Source organism: Rutilus rutilus, assembly GCF_951802725.1.
Source record: "Rutilus rutilus genome assembly, chromosome: 20".
Taxonomy (NCBI): Eukaryota; Metazoa; Chordata; class Actinopteri; order Cypriniformes; family Leuciscidae; genus Rutilus; species Rutilus rutilus.
The window spans coordinates 30,654,693-30,669,220 of NC_140225.1; the positions used below are offsets into that span (position 1 = coordinate 30,654,693).

A 14,528-nucleotide genomic window follows, 5' to 3' on the forward strand; every position below is an offset into this window, starting at 1 on the left:
ACGAAAATCAATTTTGCATTTAAAATAAGTATTTGGATGTGCGCGGACGTTCTCTTTCGCGTGTGCAAAGTTTCACTTTCTTGCTCCTTTCATACCAGCCGTGAGCGCTCTCTAAGCGCAGACGGCTCGCTTGCTCAACACAACCCAGCGTTACAATATGCCATAATTCCAGCCAATCAGAGATGAGACTGCTAAATTCTGATTGGCTGGCTTGAAAACCAATCACAAGACTCCCTGCTCAAAATGTGATCTTGCGCGCGCAGAATTGTGACCGAAATCTCACCCCATAAGTTCATGGCTTATTGCACTTCCTTGCTAACAAAAATATAATGGTAACGGAGTGTAAAATGTGCCATCTGTCTAATGCGTGATGGCATTTAGTGTCTGGAATAGGCCCCGCCCACAGCAGAGATAACGAGACATGAAGTAGCTATAGTTATACGTTTTGAGCAGTCGGAGAATTATCAGTTAAAACAAGTGTCTAAAACACATAAATAACTGCTCTATTGTGGATTTATTCTGCAATGAACTTGTTAGGCTACTTTTGACATGTGTTTGGCGTCGAGTGTGTTATTTTATATCGAGTTATTTTGACTTTGTATTACCAGGCACAACCGTGATTAATTTGTGCATTGTCTTGTGTTTTATGTAGATCTGATTCATTCTCAATGAAGTGAAACCCCTATTTCCACGTTTTATATCTCCATTGTGCATGTAATATGTATAAAATATGTTGTTACTTAATGTGTTTAATGGATTGATTGTTTTATTCATGTAGTATTGTGCATATTCACCACTAGGTGGGGATGTTTCCCTTCACATATAGTTTAATTGAGTTGTTCAGCATTTTAATTGAGTTGATTTGTGATTTAATTCACTGAAAATGAATTATAATTGTCAATCTGCAAAATTGTACTCACTATATGATCACAACGCAAAAAGATTACATTGAATTAAAATATTAAAAAGAAGAGTAGTACTGTTTTAAATAAACATTTCTAATAAATTTATATTTTTGAACTTAAATACGCAAGCTTGATAAAAATCATTCTAGAAGAAAATTTCAGATGGCACTTAGAGGCTTTTGCATCTGAACTCTTCATACATATACATATTCACCGGTGCTCCACTTTTAAGTTTAGTTTGATAAACATAGTGAACTGTGTTTTTTTCCATTTGTATTAGGATGCAATAAAACAGTCAGCTGTGTTTAGAAATAGGCCAAATGCATTGCATGGTAGCTCATTTATAAAACAATAAGCCGGTCTGTCACAGGTTGAAGGACATTGCGATTTAAGAGACAGATTTTGAGATTGTCTGATTTTAATGTTTTTACCACTAATTGATTTTTAAGAAAGCCTCATGTGAGCAAGACTCTGAGATTGTAGCTGGTTTTATACTCTCAGAATATGATGTTGTTGATGATGATATTATAATAAAGCTAATAAAAGATTTTACAGGATCCACCTCTTAGTTTCTTCAGCTGTTTTAATTCAGTGATGTATAGAAGCTTGTTTCCGCCACAGAATAAAAGGTAATTGCGCCTTTTTATCTCACAATTCACATTTCTAAACTCCTTATATCCCGCAATTCTGACTTTTTTCTCATAATTTCTAGCCTTGATTAATTTGGACAAAAATCATCCCTGCACAATGTCCATTGCATTGTGATGGTGGGAGTGGTCCTATGTGTGCATATACAATGCAGTTTTCTCTGTATATGTATATATATATATGATGTGCATGGATAAATCATTTATAATAAATTATTTCTTTATTGCAATATTCAATAAAAACAAGAATTGTCCAATTGTCCATTTCATGGTGACTTTAATATGTTGTTCAGGCCACATGTGCATACTATGATTATCTTCACTTTATGCATATTTATAATACAGAGAATATAGTATATTTATACATGAAAATGAGCTATTTTGGCTTTAAATGTAAACACCATTGTTAATTCATGTGTATCGTCCTAATAAATAAAGTTTAATTTTTTTATTCAGTTCATTTTACAAAGTACAGATGTTGGTGATGCTTCGTTCCCTTGTTCATTCGCTGGTATCCTTAGGCACGCTCCGCTTTTTACATGGACTTCGCTGACTTGCACCTACATTTTCCTTTTGAGGAAATGTAATGATAAGTAAGACGGAAGCAATAGCAAGTAAAATGATGATTTATTGAACAGATGTTTACACAGGAAAACTCAGAACAGGCAGATGATCGCTTGATGCCGAAAGTCAGACCAGGAACACAGACTGCAGGAGAGCGGTGACGCAGGGACTGAGATGGGCGATCCAGGGGTGAGTGAAGCAGAGAAGATAATCCAGAGGTGAGAACGGGAGTGAAGCAATCCGGTATCCAGTGAGACGGGAAACACGAGGAATACAGGAAACAGGCACGAACACAGGAAGCTTCAACAACGATCTGACAAACACAAGACGAAAGACAAGGCATTAAGTATTAAGTATTAAATATTGTTATTAAGTAAGCTGGCTAGATAGTCTGCAGCTGCCGCTGATGATGATAATAAGCGGTAACGCCCACAAGAAACAATCAGCGCAAAGGAGACCCACACACACACACACAAACACACACACACACACACAAGACCAGAATGAGACAGCGGATCTACCAACTGTGACAGGAAATAGACATAATCAGGTTTAATAAGCTGGAAGGAGGTAAAAAAGACATATAACTTGTTTTACCATGAGGGGTCTATGAATTTTACTGAAATATACAAAGTATTCTAAGTTGAGGATAACAAACAAAGTAGCTTAGTTGAAGACCGTGTTTGTTTGTTTTTAATAAATCTGAAAATAATTTATCATAATAAGAGATGATTTTCGACAATTACCCTGAATATCTGGGGGAAATGTGGGTCCCTCTCAATGTCTATGGTGGTTGCAGCCTTAGCTGAAGTTTTCACCTTGGAGGTCAGGAAACCAAGTCTTGTGTTTTCTCTTCAATTCAGCTTTCTCTTCTTCACTTGGTTTAGAGTCAGATACTGGAGGAATAAAAAATCATTAAGACACAATTGATGGAAATAATCAATATTAGAGAACAACTTTTATGTTCAAGAATTTATTTCTGGGGAAAAAACAAATTAACGAGTATCCTAAATGTTCAAGAGAAATCGTCTGGGTTATGTATGTAACCCTCGTTCCCTGAGTAGGAGACGTTACGCTGTGACGACGAATGGGGTTTCGCTTAGAAAGCCTCTCGCCTTCGAGTATTATAAAACGGCAGCCTTCTCTTCTCCACTTGGTTTAGATTCAGATACTGGAGGAATGAAAAATAATAATTAAGATACAATTGGTGGAAATAATATATTAATAATCTAAAAGAAAACAGTATCTTTTGTTGTTGTGGCGCTGGCTGAATTTCTTACCTTCAATGCCAGGAAACCAGGTCTGGAGCTTCCTTCTGAACTCAGCCTTCTCTTCTTCAGCGTGTTTAGTCAGAAACTACAAAAAAAAAAAAAAAACATCATTAAGTGACACAATTGGTGAAAATAATATACTAATATATATATAAACTTGACTTGACTATAAAAAGAACATTACAATGAACAAAAATTTGAAAACCTCACTACAAATAATCCAGAATTGAAGACAAATGCTAATAATCTACTCTGTCTGTTCCTCTTCCTCACACCTGAAATCTCTGATCGAGTGAATCTCCTGAAGTTCTCCATCCTACAGTAGATCATTTCTAATCCACTTATGTTGTAAGATCTGCTGTAACGTCGGGCGTTTAGTTGGATCCAGGGTTAGGCACTGGCTAATCAGATCACTGCATTCTGTACACATTTTATCAAGGAGAGAGCTGGTTAGTCATGACCATGTGACACTAATGTTGGCATCTATGAAAACAGCATCTGAAACATGATTAATATAAGGTAAAGTGTTCTTTATCTTTACTTTAAAGGTGAAGTATGTATTGTCTTCTGCACTAGTGGCACGTTGCGAAATGACAAAATAAAGCATATTTTAAAAAACCTACGTCATCACGTCGTCCCCAACTCAAACATCACAAACGCAGCTCTTACTGGTACTTGTGAAGGCATGTTTCAGGTCCAACATATTAGGAATACTTTTAGCTGTGTTGCATTTGTCTTTATGAACATTTGTCTTTTGATCTGTTCACTTTGACGAGTTCATGACCTGTTTAATCTCCGAAAGTAGAAATGCAGTGAATTTTGGCTTTCACTTCTGTGACTAAAGCTACATTTCTTATAGTATTTAACTATATATCAAAAATTTTACACACTTCAGCTTTAACTGTGTCTGTACCAGGGCTCTGAACCGGTTCAAGGAACGAAAACGAAAACCGGAAACGAACGAAATTTGAACAGGAACAAAAACGAAACCGAAAACAAAATCAATTTTAATCGTTCTGAACAGAAACGTTTATTTAAAATGACTATAAACCGGTTAATAACGTTATTTTATCGTTCTCTTTAATATTTTAATTTGCCATTGACCAATCATAAATTTAGTAGTTCAGAATTGTGACGTTGACGATTTGTACAAACTTGCAATTGCACTACCGGTAACGCAAGTCAGCGTAGAGCGCGCATTTTCATGCCTCAAGTACATTCTTTCCCCACTGAGGTCTTCAATGAATGCACAGGTATTGGAGGACATTCTTTTCGTACGTTTAAACAAGCAGTACGGACTTTAAGCTCAAAAAGTTTATGGATTTCGTATAAGTGCTAGCAACTATCGCACATTTTTTTCTATAGTCTTTCAGGTAGCCAAAAACAGGACAGGTAAATGTTTTCTTTATAGACTTTTAATGCTTTGTATTAAAAATAGTAGAAAATTTGTTGTAGTTTTACAATGTTATTGCATTAAGTGATCGTGCTTCGCAGAATGAAATTGTTTATGTGATGCAGTGTTGCGCAGTGTTTGCTTTGAAATTAGCAGTTGACGGTGCATTAAAAGAGCAATGATTGTCCAGTTTATATAATTTTTATATCATGTAATTTCTAAAACAATTCGTGTTGCAAAAAAAAAAATAATAATAATAATAATAGGTACAAATAATTGTATCACTCTTCAGAAAAGAATTAGCCATAAGAGTGCCAATTTCGATTGTCTAACGGTCCAGTAAAACAGGTCAATATTTTTCCAGCTGTTTATGCTTTGTAATTAATACAGGTATTTCTGTTGTGGTTTTAACAATGTTATGAAATAAATGTTCAAGTTTAATTATCATGTGTTATCTTATTTTTGAGTGAAAATTAGTCTTATTTATACATATTTGTTTAAAGTATAGGCTAAATTAAAATAACGTTATTAACCGGTATTTTATCTAATCAAACCGGTTTCGGAACGGTAATGTTTAACGAGGAACGCAAAAACGGAAACGTTAAAATATCGATTCTGCTCGGAGTGAACCGATTGATTTTTTTTTTCGTTTTTAAGCCCTGGTCTGTACTGAGCCTTTTGCTTTATGTGTGTGTTCATCAATGTTATTAATATCATTCCCTCACCGTTGGATAAGCTGGTGTTCTGAAATGGCTTCTTTGGTTTCCGCTGGATTGTGAAAAGGAGGACATGCGTTCACCATCTCGTACAGCAACACTCCTAGAGCCCAGACATTTGCTGGGACGGCGTGAAATCGAGGTCCTGTGAAGACTTCAGGAGGGCAGTAATCCAGTACTCCTGTAAGCAAGACATTTGTGCATTGTTGAGCAATTTTTCAAAGTGTCAAATAATCAGCAAGTCATTACATCCAGGTTTCCACACACTCCCAAAATGCTCACCAATGTAAATGTGGCTGTCGTAGCCATCACTACTAAGCAGCTGACCACAGCCAAAGTCTATCAGCTTGAGCTCTAACGTGTCTTTCTTCAACAGGAAATTGTGTGCATGAACATCATTGTGAAAAACGTCATGATCAATGCAGTGTTGCACTGCCAGCACAGCCTGTCGCATGATGACCCGTGCGGTCGTTTCGTCCAGTTGAGGATTACGAATGATAAAGTCCAGCACGCTCTCGCAGGGTTCGGGATACTCCATCACCAGGGTGAATTTTCGAGGGTGCTCAAACCAATCGTGTAGTTCTATGACGTAGGGGCTTATGGGTTCTTGCCTCATCATTAGCAGCAGAGCCACTTCTGTAATGAGAGGTTCGGGACGCCCAGGCTAGAGAAAAGAAAAGAAGGTATTTTTAAAGGTACTTTTCTGTGATCTTTGTAGATCCGATCAACAGAGCCTTTCCAGGCTTATTTGTCCATTACATTTACACCTAATGCTTCCTACAGGTGTATTGACTACAGTAATCAGCACTTAAACAACTAAATACACATTCAGCTTTTGGCCAACTTACAATAGAAAGATAAAGATCGTTGCAAGTCTTCCGCATCCGCTTGATGACAACCTGCAAAAATGAAAAAAGAAACACACTATTCAATAACAGTAACAGCATTCAAGCGCCTGACCTTACACATAACATTTACGATTTGAGCATCTAAGTATTAAATCATCTGTATTAAATATGTTTTGATGCGTGCAAGAGCAAAATGTTTATACAATTCAACAAGACTGCTTTACCTTTTTGCCATCAAATTTGCGTGTTCCCTCGAACACTCTTCCAAATCCTCCGGATCCAATCATCTCTCCCGCGTTATAGAGACTCAAAGGAGTCTGAAAAACAAACAGGAAAATATGAGAAATATATGAGCTTGCTAGATCCTTTGTTTTATAGTAAAAATATCAGTGCAGGTCGAAAAAATAATATTAATATTCTCTGAAAACAAGCCTCAAGATATCTTTAGTGGAAAACAAGACGATAATACTGTTTAAAACAATAATGACTGCAGATTTACCATGATCTGGCTCGACGCCGGAGTGATCTGGATCAGAATCTGGCTCTGAGTCCAGATCTAGTGGAGGAACGAAAGGCTCCACAACATCCACAGCTTTACTGCCAGAACAGCAGCAGGACAGACTCGTCCACAAGTTCCTGATGAACCGACACATTCTTTCCATCTTCTTATGTTTTGTAGGTTTCTCTGAAAAAAATAAAAAAAATAATTAGAAACATCTCTGACCTCACATTTAACAATGATATAACTTCCATTTTACTGTTAAATTCTTATCTTTAATGTCACAAATCCAAAGTAATGCAAATATTTGCAAGCTATCCGCCTGACGACGCTCTGTTTCTGCTTAATACCTGCATAAATGTCCCTTAGCGGTGACCAACATTTTTTCACAATATTAAGTAATAATCATTTCATTTTATTTGTTTTCGGGTGTGTGTCAGACAGCGCAAGTGAGTTCATGGCTAATTGGCTTAACAAAAATATATTTAAAGAACGTTTTGTCCAACTAAAATATTTCAGAAATATTTCACTAAGAAACAGTAAATGTGACCAGATCTTAACTTGTCAAACATTTTAAGCAGTCACCATTCTGCCTTGTTTCAGTCTCACCTGTGGAGCTCTTGTTCACATCCTCCATGGCACCCGGAGCAGTCGGGACATCTGAAGTCTCGACGGGAACTTGACCAGGCAGTGGAGGACACGTCCTCTCTTGGAAGCTGTCGGATCTGGACAAACTTCTGTTTCCGCCACTGCCCTGTTCATGTTGGCTCTCAGATCTGTTGTTACTGCTCCTCTTCTCGACGATGTACGAGCCTGTGCTGCTCAAGCTCGACGACGACCCACAAAACCGCCGCACCACATCCCTCACACAGTGGGACAAAGATGGTGTGGACATGATGCCCGGTGGAGAATCTGTGGAAGCAGCTCCACTGGATCTGCCTGAGGCTGGAATATTCCAGACATTTTTAATAATATTAATAATCAAAAAATGCAACTTTCTATTTTTAGCAGTCATCATTCTGCCTTATTTCAGTCTCACCTGTGGAGCTCTTGTTCACATCCTCCATGGCACCTGGCGCAGTCGGGACGTTTGAAGTCTTCATTGGCTCGACGGGAACTTGACCTGGCAGTGGAGGACACGTCCAGTCTTGGAACATTTCTAATAATATTAATAATCAATGTCAGTGGTTACACCCCAAAAAATGCAACTTTCTATATTCAATGACAAATAATTTATGAACTTTAATAAAAGCCTATTCTGACCTCTGCGAGAGTGTTTGGATGAAGTGGACGGACGTCCATCATCTGGCCTCTGCAACTCTCTCTTCCTCTGAGCCGGACCTGTGGACACAGAAACAAACTCACAAGACAGAGGTGTTAAATATCCAGGAATAAGCTCCTGGCTCTGTGCCTGGCTCGGGCCTGGCATCCTCCTTCAAACTGTAATAAAAACAATACAATACAATAAAATACAATAAAATTCTCCTCAGAAAACCCCCTCCCAATAAAATAAAACAAATAATTAAATAAAACTCCAAACTCCCTCTAAAATGAGAAAAGAACAATCGAGTAGAAGTGTCCACAGAAATAATATGATAAAACTATAAATAAACTATGTAAATGATTATATCCTCCGATCTCCTTCTAGAATAAAAGTCTCTCTGAAATCCTCCAAACAGCTTCAAAAGCGCAAGATCAGCACAGAAAATATTCAGCAAGTCTCTGAATCGCCTCGTCTCAACAAGCAGAAAGCGATTTAGCCTGTTGATATTTGCAGACAGAATTCATAACACGAATTCATAACACGCGTCGCTATAACGAATTCATAAGATAACAATAATGTGCTTTAGCAACAAAAATTCGAAGCATTACAGTTAGAGCATTATTCGAAATGGCTGAAGTCGCGCGTGAGCAGAGCGCGTGAGCGCACATCGCATCTGGAAACAAACTGAATCAGGACTGAATGTTATTGTTAAATAACCATTTAACAAGTGATATAATAATGTATCATAACTGCTTACCTAAAAATGTAATATGTTAACTTAAAGCATGAAATAAGATACCACGAATCAGTGAATTTGAGTCTGATTAGTGTATATTATCAGTAATAAATATATATAGTAGTAATATATAATATATCAGTAATATAAAGTAATATATATCAGTAGGCCTAATATATATATATATATATATATATATATATATATATATAAATTGTAATCGTTCAAAAAAGTAGTATGACATTTATGTCAATGCGATTCAGAGACGAATACTAATGTTGTCCACCAGAGGGAACCACAGAATAGCAAGTTAAAAAACTATGAAAATTGTTCATTAACTTGTAGTTAAAATAGCATATCAATTCATTATAGTTTCATAAAGTTGAATAAAGCCCAATAATGAGTTTGCAAAAACTTACAGACCATGATTTTTTTTTTTTTTTTTATGATATTGACAACATATTTGTCAAGTTGCAGACATGACAGAATTGATGTCCAATTGAAGAAGAGGCACTATATTAACTGTCTACTTTTATATAGTACATATATTAATACTTCCATAAAGAGACACTTAAAAACTCATATTTTATTTGAAAAGAGACATGTCCATTGTATAACTAAATATCATCAACACAAGCCATTGTGCTTGAACACCGACGATCGCCTCAAGTTAAACTGCATTGTTTCATTTACCTTCTGTGTCATTGCCCACAACGCTTACGTGACAGGACTTGAAACAGCTAAAACAATAAAAAGCATGATGACTTACATCGCATCCAGCTAGCCAGCTCAGTCCAAACTCCATCATCCTTATTTTTTCTTCGTTTGAACGCCATGAGAAAGGATTTTGTAAAGATAAAACCGATTTTAAATTCATCTTGAAAGAGATATTGCGGCTGGCTTTACCTTGAAAGTCGAGAACGGTCCAATCACACAAGGCAAAAATATTAAAAAACAACTTTGATTCGCTGAAATCAAAAGCGGGAGGGTCTGGCACAAGGCCAATCTGAAACAAACCAATTAGAGTTTAAGAATAATTAGGCACGTTGATTTTCTGATCATATATATATTTTTTTCAGGCACATTTGACCAGTTCCAAACCACATTAATCTCAATAACTACTATTCATTTTGTATTGAATCATTTATAAGTGATATATAATTTTTCATGAAAGCTGGAAATAAAAAACGCCTTGTATTCAGGTGTGCATAATTATTAGGCAAGTTGTCTTTTACAGATAAAATAAGCCACAAAAATAAGAGAGAGGTAAAGATTTGAACTAAGATTACAATTTTAACACATAATGAAAATGTGCATGAGTTTCAGATGAATTTACAGGTTTCAATATTCATACTATGTTTACATATGACTCAGTAAAGCCCTGCCATTCATTTCTATTTATTTAATGAATCATAATGCGATCGTATTATTCAACGCACTATTATTATGTTTGAGACATCAACCACTGGTCGATGACCATAATGTTTGTATAAACTGTAGGTAACAACTGGTAAAATGTTCATCTAGGTCATAAAAAACATAATATTTTCTTCTCAGCCATGTCAACAATTGTCCGTGAGTGAAATCTCCTCCCATCCGTTGTCTGATTGGCCTTTCGCAAGGATTCCTGGGTAGTTAAAGGCTGCGTTCGAAACCGCATACTTCCCTACTATTTAGTATGGGAAAAAGAGTAGGCGAGCGAAAAAGTATGTATGAATCCAAAAGAGTAGGCGAGAATTACCTGGGTGACGTACTAATTATCGCGAGATTCGGACTTAAGTGCGTTCGAATATGCCTACTTTCCTACTATATAGTAGGCGAAAACAGTACGTGAAGGAAGCAGTACGTTCGAAACATCAGTATTCATAAAAGAGTAGGCGAGAAGTTCCCGGATGGCTTACTCGCTTCCGCCCAGATTTTTGAGTGCTCAACGATGGATACTCTTCTATCCCAGGAGGCCACGCGAGAGGATACGTCATAAAAAAGAAGAAGAAGGATAGGTCATACTCGAACGTGACGGAAAGGATGACGGACGAGACTGTTTTCAAATGTGAGTATTACAAATCAAATGATCGCATGTGTTGAACTACTGTACAATAAACTGTTGAATTGTTGAAGATGTAAAGACGCTATATTTGTGATTTTGCTGTAAATCACATTTTATTATGTAGCTAACAGAGAAGCTCCAGTAAGGACACATACGTCTCCAAAGTGGATTTGCATACATTTTAAACCGTATACATCTTAAATACAATTACTAAATGTCTATTTAATATCTGGCAAGAAAATCTTCTATAAGAATTGCAGATTACTACGTCTAATATAGATATGAAATAGGCATCTGAGTGATGTATGTGTGCTATTATGTAGAACAAATCTATAAAGTAACTAAACATAAGTTATCTATTTTATTTGTCCATTAGTACTGTTGATAAATTAAGGAACATTTATGTAGGATAAAAAGTTAAAACAACCTCAACATGTAAATGTAGTGTTGAGCTCATAAATCACAGAGGTAATGTGAGTCTGGTCTGGATGTTACAGGGACAGATGAACAGATGTGTGTTTATCCGGTGGAGAGTGGCTCATGAAGCTGAATGCTACAATCAAAGGCTCTGTGACATTACAGAAATGAATACAACAACTATTTAAATATTAAGTTGTAGTTTATTTTAATTATTGTAGTTTCAAACAGAGCTATTACAGCACTTTTCTGATTCTTGATTTCTGTGCATTTGCTGCACAGCTTTTGTGGTGGAGCAGGACCTGCAAGGAAAGATGATGTGGCGGCATTTGTGGAAAAAAAGCTCTATTGCCTCAGATTGTGAAGCACAACACATCACGCAACAACCTCCGGCACGAAGGCACGGCTCACCTCTGGCGGTCAGCTGATTCATCAGAGCCGCAGAATGGGAACCGCTGTGTTGAGATGGCAGAAGGATGTGGTTCAGCGCCTGTAGCCTACATACATACATGATTGACTGTAGTTTTAATAAAGCTTTGTTTCATGTGTTGACTTGTATATGCATTTGTTTATTGTGTGATGGTGACTTTGATTCATTCTTTTACTAATTTATTAATATTTCTCATTGTTGTCAGTAAATAAAATACAATTAATTAATGCTTTATTTATTGTTTGAATGAAAATGTAGATGTTCACTATATACACATCTAGAGTGTATTCATGCATAGCTATTTCAAATGACATACATTACATTTTGTTTGTTTTATTGAATTATATAATTTACAGTAAAAAGTAATATAATTAATTGATCAGCATTTATCGTTGTTATTATTGTATGTTTTGGGGCTGGAATAGCAATGCAATTCATTCTGGGGTAATATTAATTTTTAATAATGATACTTAAATTTTTCGAGTATAAAATCAACAGTTTTCTCCAAAGGTGAATCTCCCTTTGTGCAGACATTACAAACGCTGAGGAAAACCGTTCTAGGTAGGGCTGTCGAGTTACTGATGTTATGAGGTATATCATGTAGGCTATGTATGTATATATATATATATATATATCAATCATGGGTTTGCAAACATATTATGATATTTTATACACAGGAAAAAACCTATAAGGTTGAATATCAATTTTTATTTTCTTAAATAATTAATTATATAATACATTTAAAAAAAAAAGCATTTTCTGTTATTTATAGGCCTGAGGGATGAAACGAGAGTTAAATTTAACAAGAAAAAGAGGAAAACAAAGCAGTAAGCCACTTTTGCTTATGGATGAAAATGTTTGGATATAAAATAAAGAAATTAACAACATATTCAAGAGATGACAATTTTGGGATTTCGTAATAAAAATAAATATCGTTAAGGATAAAACGGTGGGTCACATTAGTAGGGTTAAATATAAGAACTTAAATCAACCCTAAATGTACTCACAAAATAAATGGGAAGCAGTTTTTTCAAAAAGACCACAAAATGAGCAAGTTTAATCAATATCATGATATTTACAGACAGATTAATTAAGCGTGTCGTTCAAATCTTTTAAGTTGTTGCGCTTGTGATAACGCGTCGTAGGTCACATGATAACGTCAACATGGCAGATGTCCGGTTCTCATTCATACTCAACGAGATCTGGCTATAAAGTATCTACTCTTTTAGCGCTCGTTAAGTAAGTACTCATTGAAATTAAGTACCTACTCATTGAGTATGCGGTTTCGAACGCAGCCATAGTGTGCGGAGCCTGCATCTATGCGGGCTTCGCGGAAGACCGCTTCAAGGGTACAAAGGGGGCGCTGCTGAGCACACTTCAGAGCGTTAAAATGCTGAATGGGACGGCCTACGGACCCGTAGCCTCAGCGAGCACGCGCAATTAAAGTCCACGAGACCGAAAGTCCACATGAAGTGCGCCATTTGGGACAGGGTCAAACTGTCGATCAAAGCTCATAACGGAGTATATTGGACAGCCATTGATAGTACATCGGTTTTACACTCGTTGTTGCAGTGCAATGTGATATTGAATAAGTGCACTCAATAATGTCCACTATGGTTTCGGACACTACAAATGTCTGTCCTCTCAAATAACGCCCTATTTGAGGGTATAGGGAGCGATTTCGGATTCAGCCAGGGACTACAGCGAGAGGTTTCAGGACATCTTTCAGGTCCGGGAGTCTCCTGCATATTGATAGAGGCTCTCTGACGGCCGCAAATTATATGCATGTTTGTTATACATTATTGGAAAGCAGTGTCTCAGCGAGCCTCAACAGCGCCACCTTGTTACTGGAGATAGCCTACACGATCCATTATCAATCTTTGTTTACACTGAATGTAATAAAATCAGAATCATTCTCGCGTTTCGATGCCTCCCTATGATTTGTCACTGAAGTTTTAATCAGGCTACTTATCCGGTCGGCCGGGTAAAATTCCACTTGTCCTAGACGGGCGTTAATGTTGAACCCTGTAGTTCCTGTCGGTACACGATCCGTTCCACCTGCACGATCCGTTTCACGCATGCGCGTAATTACGTACGTTAAATAACAAACGGGGTCTTATGGACGTATTTTGTTATTCTGTGCTCGCACTGTGTCGATGACGCTATGGGGAACACCCTCCTCCACGTGAACCGGTGTCTGAAAGCTTATCCAATCACGGCAATCGTTATTGACCGGCGACAGCCTATGACGTCACTACTAGTCCAACCCGGAAGTATAAAAGGGGCGCCCGCCTAGAGAACATGTGATCCTCTTTTCGTCTTCAGGGACTGTTTTGTTTGTTTGAGCAAACTACGCTTATGTTGATGGTCTGGCTGGTGATGCCTTGCGCTCAATGGCTGTGTTGCAACATACCAGGCTGATCTGCTGAAAGATTTGGACCACGGTCAGGGTCTTTATTCAAGAGAATTCATAACGTTATGTAATATAGTGCATTATAATTTGCCGTATATTCCCATATATTTATGAACAAATAACGATGATGGTGAGAGAACATTGTGCTTAATAAATTTTTCATCTTCAAACCAAACTTGGGTCTTCAGCCGACAAAGTTTGAATCCCGTCTGGCTAGTGCGCTTCCCATAATAATCACGCATTAGGTCAGTAGGCGCAGAGTAGACGGTCTTTTGTGGCTGTTTGAACACATTTGATCACATGAGCGTTTACACTACGAAAACAATCTGGTTGAATGTGTTTTCTTCCTCTGGAAGTGGTTAAAGCAACACTAAGGAA

General features: G+C 37.1%; 1 protein-coding gene and 1 long non-coding RNA gene across 4 annotated transcripts; one reads left to right on the forward strand and one right to left on the reverse strand.

Moving 5' to 3' along the window:
• Nucleotides 1-1,805: 1,805 nt before the first annotated feature.
• On the reverse strand, nucleotides 1,806-8,478 carry LOC311280036 (serine/threonine-protein kinase pim-2-like). Of its 3 annotated transcripts, XM_084391917.1 has the most exons (13): nucleotides 8,107-8,478; nucleotides 7,883-8,002; nucleotides 7,453-7,788; nucleotides 6,844-7,029; nucleotides 6,569-6,661; nucleotides 6,345-6,395; nucleotides 5,779-6,160; nucleotides 5,506-5,677; nucleotides 3,663-3,807; nucleotides 3,397-3,472; nucleotides 3,191-3,287; nucleotides 2,863-3,012; nucleotides 1,806-2,429 (listed from the first exon to the last, which is right to left on the reverse strand). In XM_084391917.1, exons 1-5 carry the CDS (start codon nucleotides 8,270-8,272, stop codon nucleotides 6,642-6,644), a joined length of 828 nt encoding a protein of 275 aa, XP_084248043.1. In that variant the 5' UTR covers nucleotides 8,273-8,478; the 3' UTR covers nucleotides 1,806-2,429; nucleotides 2,863-3,012; nucleotides 3,191-3,287; nucleotides 3,397-3,472; nucleotides 3,663-3,807; nucleotides 5,506-5,677; nucleotides 5,779-6,160; nucleotides 6,345-6,395; nucleotides 6,569-6,641. The 3 variants fall into 3 exon arrangements, with proteins under 3 accessions (XP_084248043.1, XP_084248045.1, XP_084248044.1); XM_084391918.1 differs by having other exon boundaries at nucleotides 1,814-2,429; nucleotides 2,863-3,287; nucleotides 8,107-8,392; XM_084391919.1 differs by lacking the exons at nucleotides 7,453-7,788; nucleotides 7,883-8,002; nucleotides 8,107-8,478 and having other exon boundaries at nucleotides 6,844-7,007.
• Nucleotides 8,479-10,601: 2,123 nt separating this feature from the next.
• LOC311279966 lies at nucleotides 10,602-11,855 on the forward strand. Its single transcript, XR_014625602.1, has 2 exons — nucleotides 10,602-10,893; nucleotides 11,388-11,855. It is a non-coding gene; the product is annotated as an uncharacterized lncRNA (long non-coding RNA).
• The last annotated feature ends 2,673 nt before the right edge of the window (nucleotides 11,856-14,528 follow it).

What these genes read in the sequence shown, in the direction of transcription:
- LOC311280036 (XM_084391917.1), bottom strand. Translation starts at nt 8,272, where the DNA reads ATGCCAGGCCCGAGCCAGGCACAGAGCCAGGAGCTTATTCCTGGATAT. An exon ending in ATCCAAACACTCTCGCAGAG is followed by an intron (nt 8,003 to 8,106) that starts GTCAGAATAGGC and finishes TAATATTATTAG; the next exon opens with AAATGTTCCAAGACTGGACG. An exon ending in TGTGAACAAGAGCTCCACAG is followed by an intron (nt 7,030 to 7,452) that starts GTGAGACTGAAA and finishes TATTTTTTTCAG; the next exon opens with AGAAACCTACAAAACATAAG.